The 25,851-nt window shown below is 33.4% G+C and overlaps 1 protein-coding gene across 1 annotated transcript in view; it reads left to right on the top strand.

Moving 5' to 3' along the window:
* AGPS (alkylglycerone phosphate synthase) overlaps positions 1 to 25,851 on the top strand; it is a 149,603-nt gene that overhangs the window by 78,447 nt on the left and 45,305 nt on the right. The window contains exons 11-14 of the mRNA XM_045066947.1: positions 7,508 to 7,635; positions 17,511 to 17,562; positions 22,241 to 22,317; positions 24,414 to 24,526. Of these exons, the coding sequence (XP_044922882.1) occupies positions 7,508 to 7,635; positions 17,511 to 17,562; positions 22,241 to 22,317; positions 24,414 to 24,526 (370 nt within the window). The remainder of the gene's footprint in view (positions 1 to 7,507; positions 7,636 to 17,510; positions 17,563 to 22,240; positions 22,318 to 24,413; positions 24,527 to 25,851) is intronic.

The raw sequence follows: 25,851 nt of genomic DNA, 5'->3' as shown, positions 1-25,851 counted from the left end.
TCACAGCAAGTTCATATTCTTTCATAGTATGTATTTTTATCTGTTGTCTTTAGCCATCTAAATAATTACCTTCTGCCTTAAATGTGAATCATATACTTTTCTTCAAGTTAAAAAAAATTTTTTTTGCTATAGTTAAAATTATCTCATGATAGCCTTGAAAGCATTATCATTTAAAGAATGCATTTTTTTCAAAGATTTTATTTATTTATTTGACAGATAGAGATCACAAGTAGGCAGAGAGGCAGGCAGAGACAGAGAGAGGGGGAATCAGGCTTCCCTCTGCACAGAGAGCCCAATGCGGGGCTCGATCCCAGGACCCTGAGATCATGACCTGAGCGGAAGGCAGAGGCTTAACCCACTGAGCTACTCAGGCGCCCCTAAAATGTATTTTTCTGATCCTTCTAAGTTCTACATGTGACTAATCATGTTGAATTTAATGTTTTTATCTTGTGTTACGAATTTTTCGTAATGATTTTTTTCAATTAGCAGCTTCCTTCCATTTTAGACACTATAATAGTCAAAGCCTCTGAAATGCTTTACATCTTTTCTTACGTATGAAATTTACTAGTAACTCAAAATAATTCGTTCTTTCATTTGAAAAATGGTTAAAACTACATTTTTATTTTTTTAAGCCTATGACCCACCCTTGTTTTTGTCTTTGCTCTATGTCGAAATAAGTGAAATGCTTATTATCAGTCCTTTTTTTTTAAATCTTTTTTTTTTAAGGATTTTATTTATTTATTTGACAGAGAGAGATCACAAGTAGGCAGAGAGGCAGGCAGAGAGAGAGAGAGAGGAGGAAGCAGGCCCCCTGCTGAGCAGAGAGCCCGATGCGGGACTCGATCCCAGGACCCTGAGATCATGACCTGAGCCGAAGGCAGCGACTTAACCCACTGAGCCACCCAGGCGCCCCCTTATTTTCAGTCCTTTTGTGTAATTTTACCTTTTGTATGACCTTGAGACTTGTAAGACAGCTTGAGTGGTTATAATGTCCATGGGTTGCACTTTGTTTCCTTCATTGTTGAAAATGCTGCTCCAGTGTTGCTTGGTTTTATATGTTGCTTTAAAGAAATCTAATGCTAGTTCTTTTGCCTTTGTAGATTGTTTCCCTCTTTTTGCCTGAGTGTCCTGAGGATTTTTTAATTAATGAAGTCTACTACTTTTATAGCTCAGAGTTGATTGATCTGTGTTGTTTAACATGGCACCTAGTGGACCCTTTCTATGTTTACATTTACATCTTTTATTCTTTCTGGAAAGTTTTTTTTGGATCTACTGTTAAATATTAGGGGTTCCCTCCCTTTGTTTTGATTTTTCTTCTTCAGGGACACCAATTATACTATACTTGACTGTGTTTGTTTGGCATTTCAGGGAGTGACTAACCCTTTTTTATTCCCAGCTTTTTTCTTTATTTCATTTTCATTCCCTTCATTATTTTCCTGCTCTTCTTCAGTGCCCTTTATCAAGTCTTCATTTGAATCTATTCTCTGTTCTCCTTTGGATACCTTATAACTTAGCCTTCATTTTTTATATGTTGTTTTATTGTTGTCGCTGCTCTTTTTCTTTCCTGAGATTAGTTATCTCTCATTTCATTTCTTCTTGTTTTTTGCTGACTTTTGATGATTGTATTTCTGATTCAGGTTTTTTATTTTTTTAATTTTTAATATCCCCAAAAGCTTGCTTGACAATATTTAATTCAGTTTGAGATGTTTATTACTGTTTTCTTTACAGGATCGTGATTGGTTTAGGAGAGAGACTTTTCATGAGCAGAAAAGCTTTTATTTACATTTTGTCTCTTTCTAGTAGTTTTTGTGGATTTGGTCTGCTTTTTTCTATTGCTATTTATTACTTAGAGAGTGTTTCCTAGTTTGGGAATGTTCTTTTCTGTGCTGCTTCCCTCTCTTGTGCTACTTGTTTTGTGGATGGTGGTATTTTGGTGGGAGAAGGCATGGCATGTCTTCTTTTTTATTCTATAGGATATTTAATTTCTCTCTCTTACTTAATTCTTTCCCATCATTACTTTGTCTCCAAGGAGTACCACACTTCTCTGAATATGATGCTCCTCTGAAAATGTTCCACTTGTCTCTCTAAGGATGCCTTTCTAGTTCTTCCCATTTTCAGACCCTCCCCACAGCCAGGGCTATGGATTTCCCTGTACAGGATTTTGGTGTTACTGTTGCACTTTTGGTGTCTGTGGTTGATTTTGTCTTTGCTTTCTCCAAGTCCTCAGATACTCTTTGTTTTTCCATATAAAATCTTTTAAGCCTCCCCTTACTTTCTACACTTAGAAGCTTGCAGCAGGTGGAAGGCTATAGTAGGTCTTTCGGAATTTTTTCTTTTTATCTCTATTTAACAAGTAATGTGAGGGTCAGAGTGTTTTTTTTTTTTTTTTTTTTTTTTGTCTTCTAGTAATGGTGAAAGTTTTATTTCAATATTATTTGTGGTTTTCTGTTTCTTATTGATTTTTTTGTTTTGAGGCAGGGGAAGGTAGAGAGAGGGAAGATTCAGAGTCAAATGACTTACATTCTTCTTAGTCCTGAAGTCACCTGAAAGTATATTGTTAAATTACAAAAGAGTTTATTTACTTTAAGCAAATACTTGCATTTTATATCAAATAGCACGTGAAGCTTTCAGTTTTCTTGAGAAGAAACGTTATATTTGAAAATTATAGATTAGAAAATTCTTAAATTTATTGTAGTGTAGTTTTGATGAAACCAAAAAGTGAATGATGTATAAGCCTCTGTGATGTCATATTGCCATGGAATTATTTATAAGCAATTATATAAAGTAGAATTAAAATATAAGTGTATAAAGTGATATAATGTACATATATTCAAGGTATAATAATTCAAGTCTTTTATATCATTCCACTGGCATAACGTTCCCAAAGCAAAAGAATCATTAAATATAATAAAACACAACAGAAACGAGCCATTTGATTGAGTGAATTTAGATATATCCATTTGTAATGGGCTAATTTGAATGGAAGTTGAATGGAAGCTGCTCTCTGAGACCTGGGTGACTTTGCTTTCACAGTGGGACCCCCCTGTAGACTCATAGCTGGATAGTTGTAGAGACTTGCTTTGGGCATTTCATTAACCTTGTGATAATGCAGAGTCTCACTTTACAATTTTTTTTTTAACCTCACTTATGTTATGGGGGGTTTTATTACTTGAGAGTACCTACTCTACATAGGAAGCAATACAGGTAGGCAGAAGTTTAAGGCATGGTCACTTTACACTGTAGAATTAGGATTTTAAAAGAAGTTTGCTAATGTAAAGGTATATATATTTTAAAATAAACTTTTTGAATATAGTAATTACATGTGCAAAATTAAAATATGGACAGATATACAAAATTCAAAAGGTATTAAGGATGTATAATGGGAAATCTGCCTTCTGTTCCTTCTTCAGAGCATTTCCTTTGTTCACAGTAAACACTTTGTGCTATATTTAAGTGTGTATGTATGCTCTTTTAAAAGCACAAACGGGATTTTACTACTCTGCTTGCACTTTGTAAAGCTTACTCCATATCATTACGTTTAGAGCCACTTCATTCTTTTCGACAGCTACTGACTACACTAGCCAGACCCTCAATGATTGGCATTTAAATGGTTTCCAGCTTTTTCCTGGATTATATTTAAGTTGTATTAGATAATATTATATGCTTTAATTCAAAGAAGGATTTTCAAATGACTCCATTTCTCAGATGTTAAGGAAAGATTTCACAAAAACCTGGGAACTTGGAGTTTAGTTTTAAGAAGAAAAGTGTTCCTGTCTGCAATCATGGCTTATTCTGACCTTTTCCTTAATGGATTTCAATCTGGTGACTTTTTAGTTTCAGCAAGTATTTATTAAAGTGTTCTGTAATCTGTGGTCAGATTAGAGTTAAATAGAGATGATTCCTGTGTTTAGGATTATATGCCTGTCAAATTTTAGTTCGTTTGTAGAAAGGACATTTAACATGAGGTGTTAATTCCAAGGCTACCAGGAGCTTCTATAAATGTAAAAAGGGTTGAAAGAATTACAAATAAGCTTAGTGGTACTGTCAGCATAGTGGTAGGAAAATCAGCAACTTTAGAAATTAAAGTGATACCACTTGTATTGATAGGAACGAACAAGTGTGGTAAATAATTCTGTACTGGTAGATGAGGGGACATCATAGTACTAGTATTATACTTGTCAGCCTTTTGCCTCTTCTCTGGCCAAGATTTAGAAGTTCTTTTAGGTGCCTTTTATAGCATAAGATTCTTATATAAGTTCTTTTAGGTGCCTTTTAAGATACTTTTATAGCATAAGATACAAATTTTCCAATTTGTACAAGGTATAACTGTTAGCTCCTTATTAAAAAAAAAAACTCTGAAGTTTCATTTGTAATTCGTTTAGAGAATTAATTAACTTATCATGGTTATTTTTTAAATAGCTTCATTGAAATATAATTCACATGCTGTAAAATTCACCCATTTTAAGTGTATCTCTTAGAAGGGATAGTTCCTGAGGTTAGTGTTTGGATACTTTTCTGAGCATATTTGGCGTCTTGAGGCATATTTGGTGTCCTGTGCACTATTTCTATATAAGCAAACTAATTGGCGTACAATGTTGCTTTTATCTACAATAAATTTACCTATGTCCTCCCAGTTGCCTTTTACCACATCCTCCACTGATTTGAGAGTGCTCTTAGGCTTGAACTTTTCCATGCTCTATTTGTTGCAAACAAAATAGTTTTCTTTAGAAAGAGATTAGGAACTGTTTTTTTGGCTTGTATTCCTTCCCCCCCTCCCTCCTCAGCCCCTTGAGACCAAATCTCTGAGCTTGAGTCTCTGAGCTTCTGAGTCTCTGAGCATGGCTCAGGAGGGGAGCAGAGGGGAGCAATGGCATTCTTTTCTCTGAGGACATCATCCCTACTTTGGTAGCTGAGTGCTAGGGAAAAGAGGAAAGGAAAACAGATTTTCTTGGTTTGCTTCTCCTGGCAAGATGCCATCTCTTTTCGAGCCAGGCTAAGGGCAGTTGGGACCCTAGTATTAGTGTGTCACTCCAAGTAGAGCCTCTGTCCCACCAGGTGGGTACAAGAAGGGAACTAACTTCTTTCCATTCCCCTAACCTCTTGGTGGTACTTGCCCAGAATGTAGCCTTAGGAAAAGGTGGCTGAGAGTAGGGTAATGTGGACTAGGACCAGAGGTTTTTCTAAAATTAAAAAAGTCTTCATGTATATATTCCAGAGAAAGGAAGACATACATCCACACAAAAATATGTATATAAATTTACATGTATATTCACAGTAGCATTATTCATATGAAGTAGCCAAAATGTGGAAACCTGTGGAACTCTCAGCTCTAGGGAGGGGAGAGGGACTGGACATTGAATTATTGTTTTAATCAATCATGCCCATGTATTGAAGCCTCCATAAAAATCACTAAAATGTTGGTTTCAGGGAGCTTGCAAGATGGTGAACACATGGAGGTGCTGGGAGGGTAGTGCATCTGCAGAGGACATAGGAACTCTGAACCCCCTCCCCCATACTTTGCCCTATGCATCGTGTGTGTGTGTGTGTGTGTGCGTGTGCGTGCGCGCTTTATATTTTTAAAAAATTTGGAAACCCAAATGTCCATTGACTAATGAATAGATGAACAAAATGAATTATATATACAATGGAGTAATAGTCCACAATTAAAAAAGAGTAAGTACTAATACATGCTATAATAGGGATAAACCTTGAAAAGAGAAGCCAGTCACAAAAGACCACATATTGTAAAATTCCATTTATATGAAATGTCCGGAATAGGCAAACTTATAGAGATTTTATGAGATTTATAGATTTGTAGAGACTTACAGAGATTTGTAGATTTATAGAGATTTACGAGATTAATGATTGTCTAGGGCTGAAGTGTATGTGTGGGGAAATGGAGAATGGCTATTTCATGGGTACAGGGTTTCTTTTGGGGGGTATTAAAAATGTTCTAGACTTAGAATTTTTTTTTTTTAAGATTTTGTTTATTTATTTGAGAGAGAGAGCTGGGGGGTGGGCAGTAAGGAGCAGAGGGAGATAGACAAGCCGACTCCGCACCAAACATAGAGCCCAACACAGGACTTGATCCCATGACTCGGTGATCATGACCTGAGCTGAAATCAAGAGTTGGTCACTTAACCAGCTGAGCTACCCAGGTGCCCCCTAAGCTTAAATTTTGATGATAGTTGCATATATTTGTGATTATACTGAAAACATACTGAGTTTTATCCTTTAAATGGGTGAAATTTATGGTTTGTGAATTATATTTCAATAAAGATGCTGAAATTAAAGATAAAGCCTTAGTCACTTTTGTGATCCTTTAAAATTTACAAGATATATTTACTTTTTATTTAAATGCTAATTGCAGAGTTTTTGTGATTTAAAAATTATAATAGGGTCATATTTGATATCTTGGTAGGCAATCATTTGTATATGTGATGAGCATACTGTGATCTAATGTAGTTTACTTTTTAATGAACTCTTTTTTTTTTTTTTTTTGAACTCTTAGTTTTTAATCTTGTATCCTGTATTGACATTTTGGGTGTATTATAAATGTACTGGGAGCTTTGATTTTTGTGATGCTTTTTATTTATTTCTGTTGTTATCATTAAGTTCTCTAATTCAGAGATTTCCCTCCTTCTTGATTCTTTTTTTATCATTCTCAGAAAATTTACTAATAGTATTAATAATTTCTACCATTTGTACATCAGAAACCACTAATTTGAAAAGCTTGGCTTTGTGAATATAATCATTTTAACCATGTCTCTTCAGATATTTTAGCATAGTTATTTAGATCTCATAGAATGAAGTTTATATTTAAATTGCTTTTCTCCTCTTTGATTTGTCCCTCCTCCGAGTAAGGAGGAAATTTCCACATAAGGAAAGAGCATTTGTTTCATCGGTGGTTCTCTTGTACTAGGTATTTATGGCAACTACTCTGTCTCTGAAATATCTGGGTTTTTTTTGTGTCTTACAAGGGCATCTTAGTATTGCCATTGTCTTCGCATGAATTCCTAGGAAAAAAAGCAGGGTAATAATAGTCCCTCTAATTTCTTCTATCATTTTTAAATTCTCATAGAATTTTCTTTTTGCCCCAGCAAATTTTTCTCACAGTGAAAGTAGGCACAAATATCAAAATATACTTTTGTCTGAATGTTTGAGGTATACAAACCTGTTGTTTTTAAAAATTTTTTTCTTTTAATAGGTTGTCATACTTTAAAAAGTATTTAAAAGTAACCTTCTTGTAGGAAGGTTACCTTAAAAATGTTTTAAAGTATTTATACCTAACATAAGAGAATGTATTCCAAAACCTTTTTTTTTAGAAAGTATAAAATTTGTTTAGTTGTTTTTCTAAAAAGACTTGAGTAGCCTTTATTCCCCACATAGAATAAATAGATTTAAATATGAATAGAATAAATTAATAGAATAAATAGATAAAATAGATTTAAATATGATTTAGAAAATTGGCATGTGATATATTGGATTATTCCCCCTTCTTTTTCAGGAACTCTTGGTGTGATAACAGAAGCTACAATAAAAATCAGACCAATCCCTGAATACCAAAAGTATGGCTCAGTAGCTTTCCCTAATTTTGAACAAGGAGTAGCCTGTTTAAGAGAAATTGCAAAACAGGTAAAAACAACAACAACAACAACAAAAACCCACCCATCTATATTTATATTTCAAAAATTCTACTGCATAACTGATTTTGATATGTCACAGATAATTTCATATTTAGTTGTGTTATATATGTGGTTTTTACCCAGTTCTCTATGAAAAGGTAATGTAAAATCATCCCTGTAAGTGCAGTTATTTCTTTATATTTTGGTTTAAAGAGTGCTGTGTGATTTTAAGCCAAGGTAAGATGTGTACTTGGGTTGATGGCTTTGAATGACTCTGCCTTTAATGAATGTTGTATTTTCTTAAATTATTTTTAGGTAGGACATTTTGTGATTAATTTGAAGTATAATTTTTCTTAAACCAAGATAGGTATCGAAGTTAAAATAATGGCTGAATGTCAAGGATTAAAAAAAAAAAACAAATTAAGTATATAGTATATCAAACTTTCTCAGTTCTTAGAATGTGCTACTACTAGGCCCTACTTTGTTTTATAATACTACCTAAGCTATAGTTTGAATTAAATAACATAATATAGCATAATATAACATAATATACTTAGCTGTAAGTTAAGAAGACTTCCCATTTTTTCTTTCCTTCTTAAAAAAAAGATGTATTATTGAGGATTTTTAAAGACCAGGTAATGCCATGTAATTTTATTTCTATGTTCTATGTGTCATTGTAGAAATTCTTGCATTTCTTTAGGCATTTGGTTCATTGTTTGAACTACAGTGGTTTTATACAAAATTTTATTGCACATTTCTCAGTAGGTAGGAAATCAAGGAATAATACTCCAGCCTGTTTCTTCTTGCTTTCTCCAAACTCCTAGAGTTCTATAGTACTTCCCATCAGCTGTATATTACTGGAATCTTGAGGGCAAGGGAGCTTTCTGACCTGACCCATATAGGTCAGCTTCCAGGTGTTATGAGCAGGGGGAAGGGAGGATCTGGTGAGGCAACGGAATGATATCCAGCAGCCATTCCATGTGCACTGTAAACTTGGTAAGGTATTGAAATGGAAAGTGGTCAAGAGTCTTATCTTCCCACCATCCCAAGACAACCACTCTTAAGTGGTTTAATGAAGTTAAAATTAGCAGAAATATTTTACATTTACTCACCATTTCCAGTGTTCTTGAGTTCATACACTTAGTTTTGCTTTCTGAGACCTTCATTTTTTTCTGTTCATTTTCCATTTGCAGAACATTCCCAGCTATATAGTCACCTAATCTCATGGTTGGCAAAGATAATTTTTATAATTTCTAAGTGGCTTCAGTTACTTATCAGATTGCTTCCTTCAACAAAACTTAGCCCTAGCCCCCTTAATCTCGATTGTCTTACTGCTAGGTGGGGGAAGAGTTTAAATAAAGAAATATAGTCCTGGAATGAACATTCTTGAACTTGTGACAGGTTACTTTGGTGATGTTAAAGTAAAAGCGAATGTTAATATTTGAAATTTTTACAAGAAGAGCTTGTAATTCCTAGAATTGGGGGATATTATGTTATGGTTAGAGAGCTAAAATATACAGTAAGTATTATGCTATGTTTGCTAAAAAAGTGAGATGGTATAATATTTATATATTATTTTAATATGTAAATATATATCAGCACATCTTTTATTAAATATCATTAATATATTATATATAATTCATGTACTATTAAATATTTGTAATATTTAAAAGCAGGATTATTGAATAAAGGAGTGGAGATAAATTTTAGGAGTAAATATTTGTTATTCTAATGTAATATCTGAGCACTGCAGTAAAGTTCAAGTGTGTTTTAATATTGTTGCTAAAACCTTTCTCATTTAGAAGCAAAGGAGAGTAATTTCAAATTTAAGATAGCCCAGGTGTTAAAGAGTAAAAGAACTATTTGCAAAACCTCATAGTTTTGCTCGAGGTAGTTAAAACCTAGAAGACTGGAAAGCTAGGTTTTTGTGTTCTTTGTATTTATTTTGTTTTGTTTACAAAATAACTGAGTTCACCAATTACAAATTAGAACCATTTTCCATAATTAAATTGTATTTTCCTATTAATTTCAGTCTTAATGTTTTTTTATTAAAGTGTTTTCACTTGGTATTATAATTTATTCTTTGTGTTAAGTACTTTTATTTGCTTTCTCTCTGTCAAGCTTGATTATTTCCCTCCCCAAAAAAGCTTTATAGTAAAAGATATAGTTTATCTCTCTTGTTCAAGTTCTGAATGACATCTTTTTAACTGGCCATTGTTGTGTCTGTTTTTTTAATGGCAAAATAAGCAGGATTGCCACATTGGATTTTTTTTAAATCATAGAATTTATAAAACTATCTGGTATGTATATATTTTCAACAAAAAATCTCACTGAGGTCACATTCAGTCTATGTTGGCCAAATCTGCCCCTTCACAAGATCTCGACTCTAGAACACAGATTTAGTAGACTTGAAATTCCAACAAATTTGGAATTTCAACATAACTTGTTGTTATGTGATCTTTGAAGTAGAGGTAGACATATTTTGTGCTTTCCTGCTTTTCCATATTATAAATATTTGCATCTTAGGTTTCATTAATGAGAAATGAAGTACAAATATATCATAATCCTAAATTTATAATTTTATTAAAATGGAAATGTTGGATTTAAACATAGTTGCTATAATCTGATGTGGGTTTTGGTACAATTTAATATGCCCCTGGTAGAAAGTAACAGAGAAGAACTGCTTGTGCTAAAGAAAAGCAGAGGGTGAAATTTTGCTTCATCCTTGCATAAGTCAGTAAAAATTGCCCTTTTATTCATTTAAAGAATTCTTGGGATATTCACCAGTGACCATAATCTAAATTGACTACACAAAATTGTATTGGGTATATGGTTTGGAGTAAACCAAGGTGATGGTTGATAAAGTGCCACCCTGTGGTTAAAGACATCAAAAGAAAGCTCCTTTCTAATCTACAGTTTTAATAATTTGGCTCTGTGTACTTAGTAGTAGCCAGTTTTTAAAGACATACATACCATGCAACTAGAGAGCTTGCCTTGCTTTGAAACTGATTAAAGAGCCTAGATACATAATATTTTATCCTCAAAAATTGCTTGTATGAATGAAACAATTAGGATAGTTACTGCAGTTTGGAGATATTCTGCTGTTTGTGGAGCATATGTATTTTACTGTTGCACGTAAGCATTAATGTTTACCTTCCCTGGAAATGGGTAAATCTTTGTATTATGGTTTAGGGACATTTACATGTCCGTTTACAGAATGTATAATCTCGTAGGTCAAGAATGGAACTGTGTGCTGTAGTGCTTTGTAACAGTATTCTGAGGCAGAAAAATTGAGAAAATGATCACATTTTGGCACGAGTTCTTCAATTTGCAATTTGGAATTTCAACTGATAGCAGGAGAATTAAGATCCATTAAAATAGATGGTACATGGTTTATGACTGTGCCAAATTCTTGATTGAATAATGAGTTAGCTGCTTGTAATTTCTCACTGTCATTTCATAGTACTTCCATTTTTGCAGTATTTTCAGACTCAAGTTGCTTTTGAAATGGGAAACTATACTTTGGATATGTATCTTTTGGAAAGGTGTATACATGCTTGTTTACAATTAGCAAAGTGGGCTCTTTGCATATTTTCATCACTTTTCCTACTGAAGGAAATAAATTAAACAACTTTATACTGACAGCAGAAGGATTCTACTAAGGTTTCTCAACTAATCTTTGTCCATGTGAGGATTGTCCTCTTTCAATACTTCACTGCCTGGTGAGGAACTAGAAAGGAAGATTTAGTGGAAGATTAATGTGATTCTATCTTACAAATGGCAATCCAGTATAATCTCCAACTTAATTCAGTAGATGGGTAAGTAAGTGATTTTTAAGACTTTCTGAGAAAATAGATTTCCCTCTGGAGCCTCTCAGGAGAGGAGAAGGTGTTTCTTAATCAGAATATCCGTTTCAGGTGTATTTTATTATTCTCTTATTGTTTGTTTAAAGATGACCGTGATATCTTTATAAAGTATTAAGGGAAAAGTTTTGAACTAAGCTCAAAAGCAATTCTTGAAGTCTGAGGTTTCCCCTTCCCAGTAAAAACTTACGAGTTCTGCCCTGTAGTATTGAGGGAGGACCATTTGTTCCATTAATTGGAAAGACTGCATGTGTGGCACAGATCAGTATGCATTCCTCTGAAAACAGTCTTTCTCAGTATTAGAACTAGGTTTTTAGAATTATAAATTAAAAGGTGGCTTTTTCTCTCCCTTTTGACAAGGGGTGTCCCATTCTACCCACCATCACTTTTATTTCAAGCAATTTTAAACCGATATGATGTTGTTTTCTAGAGAGTTTAGACCATAATTTGGAAAGAAGTACATAGTTCATGTTTGACACCTCAGACTGTTATATCTCAGTTCTGATTGTTCTGTCTTAAATTTGATTTATCCTGGAGGGGTTGAAATAAATTAAAAGGAGCTAGGTTTAGCACTTACATTATAAAATAATTAAAACTTCTCTATATTCAGTGGTAATTCTTGGAAATAATTTGTTACATGTGGAAAATGACATTGCTATTTTTTAAATTTATTTATTTATTTATTTATTTATTTATTTATTTATTTGACAGAGAGAGAGAGATCACAAGTAGGCAGAGAGGCAGGCAGAGTGAGAGGGGAGAAGCAGGCTTGCAGCTGAGCAGAGAGCCCGATGTGGGGCTTGATCCCAGGACCCTGGGATCATGACCAGAGCTAAAGGCAGAGGCTTTAATCCACTGAGCCACCCAAGCGCCCCGGCATTGCTATTTTAAATGAGCCTGTGTGTGTGTGTGCATGCACGCACTCGTGAATGCATGTTCTTTCCTTCCTCTGAAGCAGAGTAAATAACCTCGCCAAATGTTTGATTAATTGGAATCTGTACTCTGTGATCCTGCAAAAATGTATTAAACTTGAGGACAGTTACAAGACCTACTTTCAACCAAGAGCTAGTCAGAACAAGTCATTACACCCTTACAAAAATGAAAAATAAAAATGATGAACCAGAGACTGTTTGGCATTAACTTTTGGCCTTTCCCTTAATATAAATGGAGGGAAATACGTACTCTATAAGATGTATTGTTTCATTCTTTAAAACCAAGAGATAATTCTCTTGTTAAAGAACATTCTTATTGTTTACAGTGTGGACTCCTAGCTGTCACTTCAAGTGAGACTGATAGTTATACCAGTAGCCTTAAATGCTGTCTGATTTCATCTGTAGTATCAGCTCTGAGGAAGATCAAATTACCTGTCTACATTTTAGGTTTCGTTTCTCTGGAGATTTGCAATTAACAGAATTCTCTTCACATACCCTTTTTTGAATTTATTTATTAACTTATTTTGTGTGTGTGTATCTGTATTTGAGATAGTGTGCTCTTAACTTTATATCCAACAAAGTACATTGGATATTGTGTAATTTAAATAGACATAGTTCCTGGCTTCTAGCAATCACTACAGATGACGTATATCATAATAAATTTTAGGTGTTTAAATTTTTGTATGGTTAGGTACAGGAGTTTGGCATTGGAACTTTGGCTTCTGATACAGTATGGGATTACTAGACTATCTCCCAAAAAGACTCACGGTTCAGGAATTTGGGCTGTTCTAGAGTCTACACAGAATGTTTTGATTTACTTCTTGAATAAACAAGCCTTTTCAATACAAAGAAGATTCATGTGTTAACCAAGGTAGTTTAGATATAGGACAACCATTCAGTGCTTTTATTTTATATTTCATCTTTATGAAATTGGAATAGCAGAAATCTTGCTGACATTTGAAATGTTTTAGTATTGATTTGCCAGTAACTAGTTAACTAAGAGATACCTTTACAAATAATGTGTCACATCTACAATGCAAGTTCTGGTTTTCTTTGTGATAAGAAAGAGATACGACTTAGTTCCATAAAAACAGATTTTGCAGAAATTTTCTGATGTGTTTCTTATAGGGATTATTTTTTGGAGAAGATGTTTGGATTGAAAAATCTGTTGGTTTTTAAGTTAGTTTAGAGAATTCTACTCAGTAAATAAGACTAATCAGTGATGGCTTTTTATTTTCCAGGTTTTATATTCAAGTAAATTCCTGGTTGAAGTGTCATTAAAGGGAAGAGATTGCCAGCTATTTAACTGAGTCAGTCTACACTTGTGCTCTCAGGTCAATGTAGTTATTTATTTCTTTTCAGATAGAACAAAGATAATTTGATATTTCCTTATTAGTCAATAATGAGTTTCTCATCTCTTTTCAGATTATTTACTAATATAAAGTATACTTGGGTACAAGTCAGATGACATAAGGAATTCTAGTAAAAATACATTTATCATAGTAGAAAATATATCAATTATTTCATTAACTCCTGTTTGGGTAAGCAGATTTTGTTTGAGTGTTCCTTAAATTCCCTGAATGCGTATTATTAACCCACCAATAAAATTACTTGTTATAACTGTTCCCTCTCAGGTTAGTTCTGACACAAACCACCAGGGGTCACTTTAACTCAAGGACCCTTTTCCCCCTTTCCTCATCTGTGAAATACTCAGCATAATTAAATAGCGTGGGAATGAATTTAGAGCTCAAATTCTCAGGATTTGTGATGTCTCTAACTTTTAAAGAAATATTTTTAGGTTTTCAAATGAGGTTTTTATAGCAGTTAAAACATAACCTGATCTTAACCATAGGTAGAGTTACCCAGATTGAGTGTTGTTTTTTAAGAGTAATATTATTTTGATCTTTTGATTATAGGAGCTTAAACTTAATTAGTTATAGTGGCAAGTTTTCATGTAAAGCTCTAAGAGACTTTCCTTGCTTCGTGTTTTTAGAATGATGCACAGTCATTACAGATTATCAATAGCCAGAGGATCATAAAGCAATCTGGATGATGTTTTTTAATTTGAGAATTTATTTTATGAGAGAGAGAATGGGAATTTACTCATGAGACTTTACTTGTGATAACTAAAAAACTCATTTACTGACTTTTAAAAGATATGGCACCATGAAAACAGACTAAATACAGCTATTTATTTTGTCCGTTTTAATAATAGCTTTAATAATGAAGCTATTATAAAGCTAAATAAACAGATTAAATAAAAAAAATTTAGAAGTCAGTATTGAAAACTAATATTTATTATCTAGATACAATAAACTTTCTTAAGCTTTTCATTCTTTTGTGGTAGGTGTTAGTCTGTAACCATCTACCCTGCTTCATTATAAATAGGAATAGTACATGATTGACTAGTTATGTGACTCAGCTGTCAGGTTAAAATCGTGGTCAATATTATTGAGTATGAGTTGTTATATGTACGAAGTGCCCTGAAGCTTACTTAGTTTTCCAGTTTTTTAATTTGATAGTTTTAAGCATATAGAAACTTTAAAAGAACAGAGTAATGCTCCTCCGTATACCTACAAAATACATCTTGGGTATAACTGGAACGATTTCAGTTATACCCAAGATGTATTTTGTAGATAGTCTTTTCAAACCAAGATTTTATCAAGGCCTGCATATTTATTGTATTTTAGTTGTTTCAGAGATGGAATTCCACTGCAGATTTGCTGTACTAGACATAATATACTTCCCTGCCATTTTCTGGTATATGTGTCCTGTGCTGGTTGTTTTCATTAATAGCACTTGCTATAGGTATAGGAGTAGTAGAATCTATGTAGCAGTAGGAGATAGAAGTTACAGGTTGTTGTTAGGAATTTAAAAGTTGTTTTTTTGTGGGTGGGGGTGTATCTGGATGGCTTAGTCATTGACTCTTGATCTCGGGGTTGTGAGTTAGAGTCCCATGTTGGGTGTTGACATTACTTAAAAGTAAAATCTTTAAAATAAAGGTTTGTTATCTAATAATGATAGAGGGCTCTGAATTCTTTCTTATATGTTACTGGTGTGTGTAAGCCAAAACATATAAATATGTTTATTATATGATATTCTATTTATTTCACGAAGAAAAGAAACTTTGTCTAAGCAGGCTTCATATGTCTTACTAGAAGTTGGTACGCCTGGGGCTCTTGGGTGGCTCAGTCAGTGAAGTGTCCGACTCTTGATCTCAGCTAAGGTCTTGATCTCAGGGTCTTAAGTTCAAGCCTTGCATGGACTCCATGCTGGGCGTGGAGCCTACTTAAAAAAATAAGAATAAAAATAAATTTTGAAAAAGTTGATATGCCTGTTCAATAGGAACATTTTAGGAAGATTGATTTTTCTTTAGTATTTTGGAAACTAGTTTGGTTTTTAGAAGTGTAACTCAATTACAAAGGTATCTTTATACAAAGATTTGAAATTACTCATACTGTATATTTTTTATTTTATAACTTCATAGTGAATAGTTTTCACATACATTTTGTTTCAAATATGACTTGAAAGGGGTGTGTGTGTGTGTGTGTGTGTGTGTACGTGGTATGTGTTACGTCATTTTTTGGGAAGCTTTGTGATGTATTTGAAATACTGCTTTTCTAGCAGTCAGGGTATATCTTGGTCCTACTTCTGTCTTTTACTCTGGTCTATTTAGCAGTCTTAGGACCTTAGACAAGTCTTTTAACTTCTCTGGTTCTAATGTACTCATCTGAAGAATGGAGATCATACCAGTTCTGCTACCCTGAGGGCGTTGTTTCTTATATTAAGTAAGACATGTGAAGTTAAGTTAGACATCACAGGATTCTATAAAAGTAAGGCATAGATTATCATTATACTATATATATAAAATTACCTAGTACTGTTTCTTTAGATTTGGCAGTGACTTTTTAAAATACAGATTAAATTATCTCGCCTTTAGTGTCAAAGGTGAGTAAATAAATTGTGCAGTGTTCAAAATGAGAATCTAGTCACTTTGTTGGGTGAAATAAAATATGTATCGTGAGTGATTTTATAAAATTAAGTATTTAAAAGTGAATAGTAGCAAAAATGTACAATTATATAGTAAGTTTTGTTCTCTTGAATGATCTGCAGAAATCTTAATGTGTTGATGTAAATTTTATTGATAAATGTGAAAATTTTGTCATCTGAAAGTGACCTCTTGGTAGAACTTTAACCATGTTAAAAATTCACATAGAAAATAAAATTCTGGAGTCCAGCTTGCTTTAATGTTATGGAAAAATTATAGCTAATTAAACCTTTCTAGTGTTTGTGTTGTAGTATTTCAGCATCACAACATTTATATGGCTATCGGCTCTCCTCATTTTTCTTTCCTTGTAGCATTTACTGTGATGCCTAGACTGAATTTAACACTGGCGTAGGTTTAGATACGTAATGTTATCCCTCAGAGTTTTGTTGCTATTTCATACAAGTAACCTTGAAAGATTTTAGAATTCTGGACATTGTCTGATAGTGTCCAGAATTTTCTATTTAAAAGGGATTATGAGAAGGGATAAAAAGGGGAGTTCCTAGAGTTATGTAGGAAGGCATCACAGATAATTTTTTTAAAAAAGCGCTTTTACTCACAAAAGTTCCACCATCATCTTCTTCATCTTAAAAGTGTATATCCACCATCATCTTCTTCATTTTAAAAGATGATATAAGAACCTGAGGCCACATTATAATTCACAAGTGGTGTAATGTTCTAGGCATTGATTTTAGTCTTTGAAATTTCTTTGTTCCAAAATAATCCACTTTAAGCCCCAATATTTTGTTTAGGTGCTTCCATAGATCTTTGCTAAGCATGAAGAAGATCTAGTTGCAGACAAATTAAAAATCTGCAACATATGTGTGTATTATTATACATGGGGATTTCTCCTTCAAGTATTTTCTAGAAGTCACTGATGTTCTGTCATCTTAAAGTTATATAAAAAGTTAAGATTATTTTTAATGTATATATTCCTAGGAACTCTACTCTTGATCTCAAAAACAGAAAGATGACATTTCTATTCTACCTGTCTAGCTTCTCTACAGTATTAAATTTATGTCACATTTTCTTCTTTTTACAATAGAGATGTGCTCCTGCATCTATCCGCCTCATGGACAACCAACAGTTTCAGTTTGGTAAGTAAGGAGTTGTCATTTTAAACACTGCTCATGAAGCCACAAAATTTGTGAAACAGCTGTTACCTGCCAGGAAGAGTACTGAATGAAGAAATAGGAAGATGAATGTGATATTTCCTGTCCTGCAGGAAGCTCTCAGTCTAATGAGGACAGACAATTACATAAAGAATGAGTGTAGGATTATTGCGGGTGTTGTGAAAGAAGAGTGCACTGGGTACCCTAGAGTGCAAATGAAGGGGTGGTTGAGCCTGTTGAATTTTGCTGCATGTTGACATGGGGAGTCAGGAAAGCCTTCTTAAAGGACGGTAGAGCTTAAGCTAAGTCTTAAAAGGAGATTACAAGTTTGCCTTTTCCCTTTACCAAATGTGTTCACTTATCAGCAAAAAAATATGGAATTGTAAAACCTCAGTGGCATGTTCGTACTTCAAATAGTTTAATATGGCTCAAACAGAGGGTGGGTGAGAGTTATTGCAAGAGATACCGGATGGGTGGACTAGGGCTTAGCAGGATCGATTTGGATTTTATCTTGTCAGCAGAGGGATTTCTTGTAGAGGTAATAAAATAAATTAGATTTACATTGGAGAAAACTCCATTCTACTAGCATTATGCAGGATGGAGTAGAATGGTGCAAGTGTGGACTAAGAGTTGAAATGCTTCAACGGGCAAATTTTGGGGGCCCTGATCAAGGCAGGAGTAATGGAGATAAAGAATAAGGCAGAGATTTCCCAAAGCTCAGTTTGTCAAGGTTCAGTAATGGGAAGAGTTGAGAGCAACTCCCAGATTTCTGATTTGACTGACTGTGTGCATTGAGTAACTGTCTAGAGGAAGAAATGATGATTTGGTGGAAGAGATCTTACAGTGGTTTGCCTCTAAGGTACCATTTGGAAAATCTGGTGGAGAATTCACTAGCAGATAACCATGTTTCTTTTTCTCCCTATTTTGCTTTAAAGTATTTGACATTCTGATGCAGTCTATCATCTCTTTAATTCTAATTTTATTGCTTCTATATTTTTCCCGTATGCTGAAATTGAGTTTGGGATCCAAGTTTATAGAATTGAAGTCTTTAGAGCAGTCTCTGAAATTATAGGAATGATTGCTCAGTAGTAAATATTAATGGCTAAGATAGGCAGGTTTTTGTTTGTTCTACTTAAAAGCAGTTTAGATTTTAATTTAGAGGAGTGATTATTATTTTTTTTTAAGATTTTATTTATTTATTTGACAGAGAGAGATCACAAGTAGGCAGAGAGGCAGGCAGAGAGAGAGAGGAGGAAGCAGGCTCCCTGCTGAGCAGAGAGCCCGATGCAGGACTCGATCCCAGGACCCTGAGATCATGACCTGAGCCAAAGGCAGCGGCTTAACCCACTGAGCCACCCAGATGCCCGAGAAGAGTGACTATTATATAGAAACTTAAGGAAGTCATGTTCATATTATATCAAGAGTTAGGTTCTTCCAAGTTAGGTTCTTCCCAGTCATAGCTTTTATTCCTTTAAGTAAATTATTTTCAAAATGATAAAAGCTTAAGATAAATGTGTCCTATAAATAAAGAAATAGTTAAATCAAATGAAAATGAAGACTTCTGTGTGTTTCGGCCTGTATTTAGAGATGTAGGTCTTAAGAGAGCCATGTATCTGATTAATAATGTTGTATTATCCATTTATATGCTGTTGTTTTAGTGAATTATGTTAGACATAAACATATTTATAAAATTAACTGATTTGACTAGATTTGATTTATAATTGGGATTTTAACTATTTAAAATGAAGGTTTAAAGCAAAGTTCCTCAGGCCATCTGTCGTCCCTATTCCACATTCTCATTGGTCTGTCTAAGAACATGTTCTAAAGCAGGTTCTACCATCTCTAGTCTGGACTGTATCTCTTCTTTCTACTGTTTACATGGCCACCCTTTACATGGCCATTAAAGTGATTTGCTGAACAGACAGATCTGATTCTGCTTCTTGGCTATCTATAACCTTTTTGATTTCTCACTACTTGTTGAAGCCTTTCCATCTATATATCTTGTCATGGCTCCATGATCAGGCAACTAAAGAATAACACTTGGCACAGCAAGGGATGTCGACGTTTTACTAGCTGATTGGCAGTGTTTGTACCATATTGGTTGTTAACAAAGCACAAGCCTTACTATTAGATGTTATTATTTTTAATTTCACTTTTACCTCTGATGCAACCCTTCAATTTATTATATTGAAATGATATGTTTTAAATATTTTGAAATGATATATATCATTGAGTATATTGAAATGATCTGTAGATTTCCTCTGAAAAACTAAAGTTTGTCAAATGTAGGGGATGATTCTTTATCATTTTTGTTCTCCTACACCTGTCATATGATAGGCCCTGATGTTGATTGACTTAATCATCCACTTAGCAAAAGAGGGTGAACAAATCTTGAATAGCGCTTAGTACCATGCCAGGCACAATATCAGTTTCATAGTTTATCAAATACTCCTCACAACTGTTCCTGAAAGTGACTCCCAGTTTACAATGACTCAAAGGCTACATATTTCAGCCAAAGCCCACAGGTTGTATCTGGTAGGGGCAGGGTTGAACGCAAATCTGACTCCAAGGCCCAAGACTTTTTCCCACCTTTTGAGCTTGCTTCTCTGAAATGTTGGTATTTATTAAATAACTAAAAATGCTTAACAGTGTAACAACACCAAATTTACTAATCAGACTGTTCAGCTAGTAAATTTGAAAACCTAGTTCCTTCATTTACTATAAAAAATAAAGCACAGTAGCCAAAATATATTTAGAATGTAATTAATTTGAAAGGCAACAATAATTTAAGAATAAATACAAGGTCATATCCTCTTAGGTGACTACTAATGCTTGACACACTTAAGGATAGTATCACTTTTATGATGATTATTCTTCAAAGCTATCATGTCAACTCATTATTTGGGATATATGTGACTAAGTGTTAGTGGAAATTGTGCAAATAAATTTCCATGTGTTAAGATGACCCTTAAGGATTATTTCACATTAGTGACTTTTGGAGTCATAAATTATGTAAAGATGTGTGGATCAGAAGGCTTATATGGGAACAGATAATTTCATTTTTTTGCAAGAATATGACTAATATACACATTTATGTTTATTCATTTCTAATTATTAAAGTAGGATAAATTCCATTTGGGACAGGAAGTGAATATTTTGATGGTATGTTATTTCTAACTTTATACTTTCTAGTAATAGTATTTTTTAAGGCACTGTTTATGCTGGAGAAACATTTTTTGACAGGGTACAGTAAAAGAAAAAAAATTTCCCAAACATGTGATCCAGGAACTTGGAAAGATTGCTAGGTTGATCTCTATCTAATCTGCCCTTCATATTTGTTGTTTTTTGTTTTGTTCAGTTATGGCATGGATAGCTAACTCTTTACCTCTGGTTAAGACTTATGTTACTTGGTGTTTCATGTCACAGTTTCCTACTGTAAGTAGTAGAAATATAGTAAGTATAACAGATTCAGATTCTAAAAAAGAAAAAAAAAAAGATGAATGGGGAAAAAAATACAAGTCATTGTATTTTTCCTCTAGAAATCTCTCCCCTCCCTACCAAAGAAACTCCTTTGCTCTTTGCACCTATTTTAAAGAAGAGATCTCTGTTTTAAGCAAACAAAAACAACATCCCAAAATCTTTTTTTTTTTTTTAAAGATATTTTATTTATTTAACAGGCAGAGATCACAAGTAGACAGGCAGGCAGAGAGAGAGGAAAGGAAGCAGGCTCCCCGCTGAGCAGAGAGCCCAATGCGGGGCTCGATCCCAGGACCCTGGGATCATGACCTGAGCGAAGGCAGAGGCTTTAACCCTCTGAGCCACCCAGGCGCCCCAACATCCCAAAATCTTAAAGCGGTTTTTAAAAAATAAAATTTTTATTTGAAAATAACTTCAGATTTACTAGAGACTTTAAAATTCTTTATAAAAATTCTTTGTAAATGGTATGCCCCATTTTTCTGAATGGGGGCTTTAGCACTAAGGCCAGATGTATGACTCTTAATCTAACAGTCATGGGAGTTAAGAAGTTGTTACTCTGAAAACAATGAGAAAACAGTAAAAGACTTTCACTCAATTAAGCCCAATCTGCAGGCAAAGATGTTAATTTAACAGACTCTGAGACACTGTTTATGTTATTTTGGCAATTTTAACTCTCTGGGTGTGATTAAGGAAGCAATTACTAGTTTTATGCCAAGAATTCTGGAAGAATTAAGAATTAATTAAGAAACAACCTTAAACTTGGCATTGACTGCATATTTGGTTATAGTTCTGAATGGTTTCTGCATAATTATAAAAAATAAAAGTAAACTCAGCCACCATTGGCTGTTCTTAATGAAATAAAAATTAATGAAGTGATTTTACTATGTATAAACTATACCATTGAAAAATAACCTAAACTATATGTAGTATTTACATATAGTAATTTGAGTTCAAAAAGAAACAAGAGAGGTTTTGTACAACAAAAAGAAAGTTGTGACTTTTGAAAGAAAATAAAGTTAAAAGATGTAGATATTAATATCAATATGCTATATATAAAACGTAGGAAGATTTAAAAAATTGGAGACATGAAACATTCACTTTTTTAGGATACTTAATTAAACTAGCCTCTTAATCTTTTGAAAAAGAGAATTTACTATTAATTTAAATTATGAACTTTTCTTCTTAGGTCATGCTCTTAAACCTCAGGTTTCTTCTATTTTCACATCATTTTTGGATGGCTTAAAGAAATTTTATATTACAAAGGTAGGAATTTTTATAAAATGCTAAAATTGTAAGTGCTTATGATATTTTGTTTTCTGTCTTCTCCCCCTTCACATGTACCTGTTATCAAGTATGTTTTTTCATGGTGTTATGTACATTTTTAGTTATTATTTTTTATGTTGGAATATGTGTTTTATCAAGTAAATCAGTTATGCATTTAATTTCAGAAATAATTTTTTTCAGATATGAAGTTCCTAAAAATAACATCAGTTTCATGCATGTAAGATTTTTTATAGTTTTATTTTTTATTTTTTATTTTTTTGTAGTAGATATCTGTATCTAGTGAAATGAGAGTGTGGACTTTTTTTTTAATCATTGCTTAATTCCTTTCCTAAAGGGTTATGCCAGCTTACATTACCTCTAGGGACACACCCGTGCTGTTTCTTTGTTCCATCCTTGCTATGGCATGTGGGAGTTGTGTTCTGTTATGTTCTAAATGTACTGAATCTGGGGGTGGGGGGGAAGTAGTACTTTATTTTAGTTAGTGTTTCTCATTGAAATTCCAGTGAGACCCATCATTTCTTTGTAATTCCTAGTACGATTTTTTTCTGCATTAGTTCAGTATGGTTATTTTGCTAGGGGTGGCAACCTCGTGGTTTTTTTCCCTTGGTACTTTGCATGTACCGTTTGAGTAATGGGATTATTAGATGCCTTTGTCTTAAATGTTGTGAATAACTTTTTGAGTCAGGTGACTGCCTTTTAATTAATTAATTAACTAATTAATTAAATTGGTTGACTCCCTTTTTAATAAGAGTTTTTCTTTTTGGTGCAAAAGTTTCAAAATTTTGTATCTTTTCCCGTGATTATTTAACCACTTTTAAGTTGGGAGCATTTCTTCTCTTGCTTTTTTTGTTAAGTGGGAATTGAAAATTTTTTATCTTTATTACTCTTTGAATTTATTTCAGTTTTATGATTTGAGATAAAGCTCTAAATTAACCTTCACCCTGTACTCCCCCAATTGCTAACCAGTTGTGGCAGCACTATTAACTAACTAATCCCTGCTTCTCTTACATTGACTTGCCATGTCTGAGACATCTTATGTACTGACTGAGGACGTAGACTCCATTTTCATGTATCAAATACTGTATGATTTCTCTTATATGCGCAATCTGGAAAAAATTTTCAAAAAAACACAAAAAACCAAGCTTATAGATACAGAAAACAGACTGGTAACTGCAAGAGACAGGGGTGAGGGGTAGGAAAAGAAGATGAACTTCTTTTGCTTTTAGGGGTTGAGGGGTAGAAGGAGAAGGTGAACTGTTTTTTTGTTTGTTTTTTAAATTTATATAAATTGAATTTTAAAAAGGTATCACATTTTTTTAAATGGCTTTTGTTTTTGAAAAATTAAATGGATTTAATTGCTATAGGTCTAGTTCTTGTTTTTTAGAATTTTCCTTGTTTTCCATTATAGCCTACTGTTAATCAACCTAGAAAAACTTTAGAAACTCCTCACCATCTTAGGAAGTCCATTAAGGTTTCTATCAGAATTGGAATGAACCTGTATATTAAGTTGAGCAAGAATTGACAGGTTTATATGCTTAGTTGAGGCATTCTAAGAACATATGTCTTTATAATCCATTTTTAGACATGTTTTCCTAATGAGGTTACATACTTTCTTTTATGGTTATTCTTAGGTATTTTAATTGTATATGTAAGATCTCCTTTGAAAATGTTATTTAATAAGAAGTTATTGTTGGTATGTAAGGATGCTGTTATTTTTTACTTTTTGCTCACGTTACATCTTGCTAATTCATTATATTCTATCATTTGGTATTTTAATTTGCTTCTTTATTGCAGCTATAATTCTTAACATGTTCTATTGTTGTATTACTTACCCATATGACACTATGGCATACTTTGAAAATAAGTATTTTTCTGTAGCTTTGTTATTTGTAACAACCTGAATAGGTGCATTAAACATTCTTTTTGATTCACATGTAAAATTCCAAAGCTCAGTTTTAAAGAGTTGGTATCTTTGAGCCCAGATCGGAAGGAAAAATGAGCAAAATGTATTTTGATTTACTGTTTTGTAGGATAAGACTTATCTGTAATAATTTCTTTTTTTTTTTTTTTGGTAGTTCAAAGGATTTGATCCAAATCAGCTAACTGTCGCTACATTACTATTTGAGGGCGACCGTGAGAAGGTTCTTCAACATGAAAAGCAAGTGTATGACATCGCTGCAAAATTTGGGTATGGCTTTTAGTTCATAATGGCAAGAGAATGTTAATCTAAAATTCTGGTATCTGGGGGCACCTGGCTCACTGGGTTAAGCCACTGCCTTTGGCTCAGGTCATGATCTCAGGGTTCTGGGATTGAGCCACACATGAGGCTCTCTGCTCAGCACGGAGCCTGCTTCCCCTTCTCTCTCTCTCAGCTCTCTCTGGCTTCTGAGGGGCACCTGGGTGGCTCAGTGGGTTAAGACTCTGCCTTCGGCTTAGGTCATGAGTCCCACATTGGACTCTCTGCTCAGCGGTGAGCCTGCTTCCTGTTCTCTCTCTGCCTGCCTCTCTTGTGATCTCTCTCTCTGTCAAATAAATAAATAAAATCTTTTAAAAAAATAAATAATTAAATTCTGGTATCTATAAACAGTTGTTAATGTATCCTTTAAAGTATTAAATTTGGGTAATATATGATAGTCAACTTAAAATGTGTTGGTTTACTTCTAAAATCTTCTGTATTAACAATTCAGGCTGTCATTAGGCAGATGACTTAGGGCTATTTTGGTTTTGATTTGATTTGATACTTGGAGATATATTAAATATACTTGAGATATATTAAATATTTTATTATATTTTTCCATTAATGCTGATTTTATAATATTTGCTTTCATTGTACTAGAGTAAAATATGAAAAATACATAATCCTCTTACTATTTAGTGTTAATTGTATATGTATAAAACATGTTATTAGTATGTTTTTAAAAGGTAATTTTTTAAACAAAAGAATTTGATAAATTTTCTATACTCCACCCCTTGTCACTTACTGTTTTGTGCTGGTATAAAGAAACAGAAAACATTTCCCATCTATAACCAACTGAATAATGATTGGGTGGTTTCTTTCTGTCTGCTTGATGGATTATGAGATTGATTGATGAGAACTATAGTGAAAATGCCATTTATCAGGACTACATTTTTTTCCTTTCCTTTCTAAGTACATAAACTAAGTTTCCTGGATAACATTTTCCTTTTTTTATTTCAGAGCTTAAAATATACATTATGTTTAATCTGAGTTCTTTGTAAATATTTACTTTAGTTTCCCTTTTTTGCTATTATGAAAATAAATGGGCACTTAATTTGTAGCCTTGTCTTTTAGAATGCCTCACTTTTATGTATTTTTCTCACATATAATATTTAGCCCTTCATTTTTAGGATGTTCTGAACTTAGTGTTTAAATGCAGAATTCTTAGAAAAAGATCTAATCTTGGGCTTAATTTTTAGTTTACTTTTGTACTGTTTTTGAGTATTGCAAATTAGTTTCTTGGTTTTATTTTTACCTTATTCTGAAATTGGCAAGTA

The sequence above is a fragment of the Mustela putorius genome, unplaced genomic scaffold, assembly GCF_011764305.1.
Source record: "Mustela putorius furo isolate JIRA1106 unplaced genomic scaffold, ASM1176430v1.1 tig00003869_pilon_pilon_pilon, whole genome shotgun sequence".
Classification (NCBI taxonomy): domain Eukaryota; kingdom Metazoa; phylum Chordata; class Mammalia; order Carnivora; family Mustelidae; genus Mustela; species Mustela putorius.
Note: the sequence above shows the minus strand (reverse complement) of the source record. Positions and strands in the feature narration are given on the sequence as shown.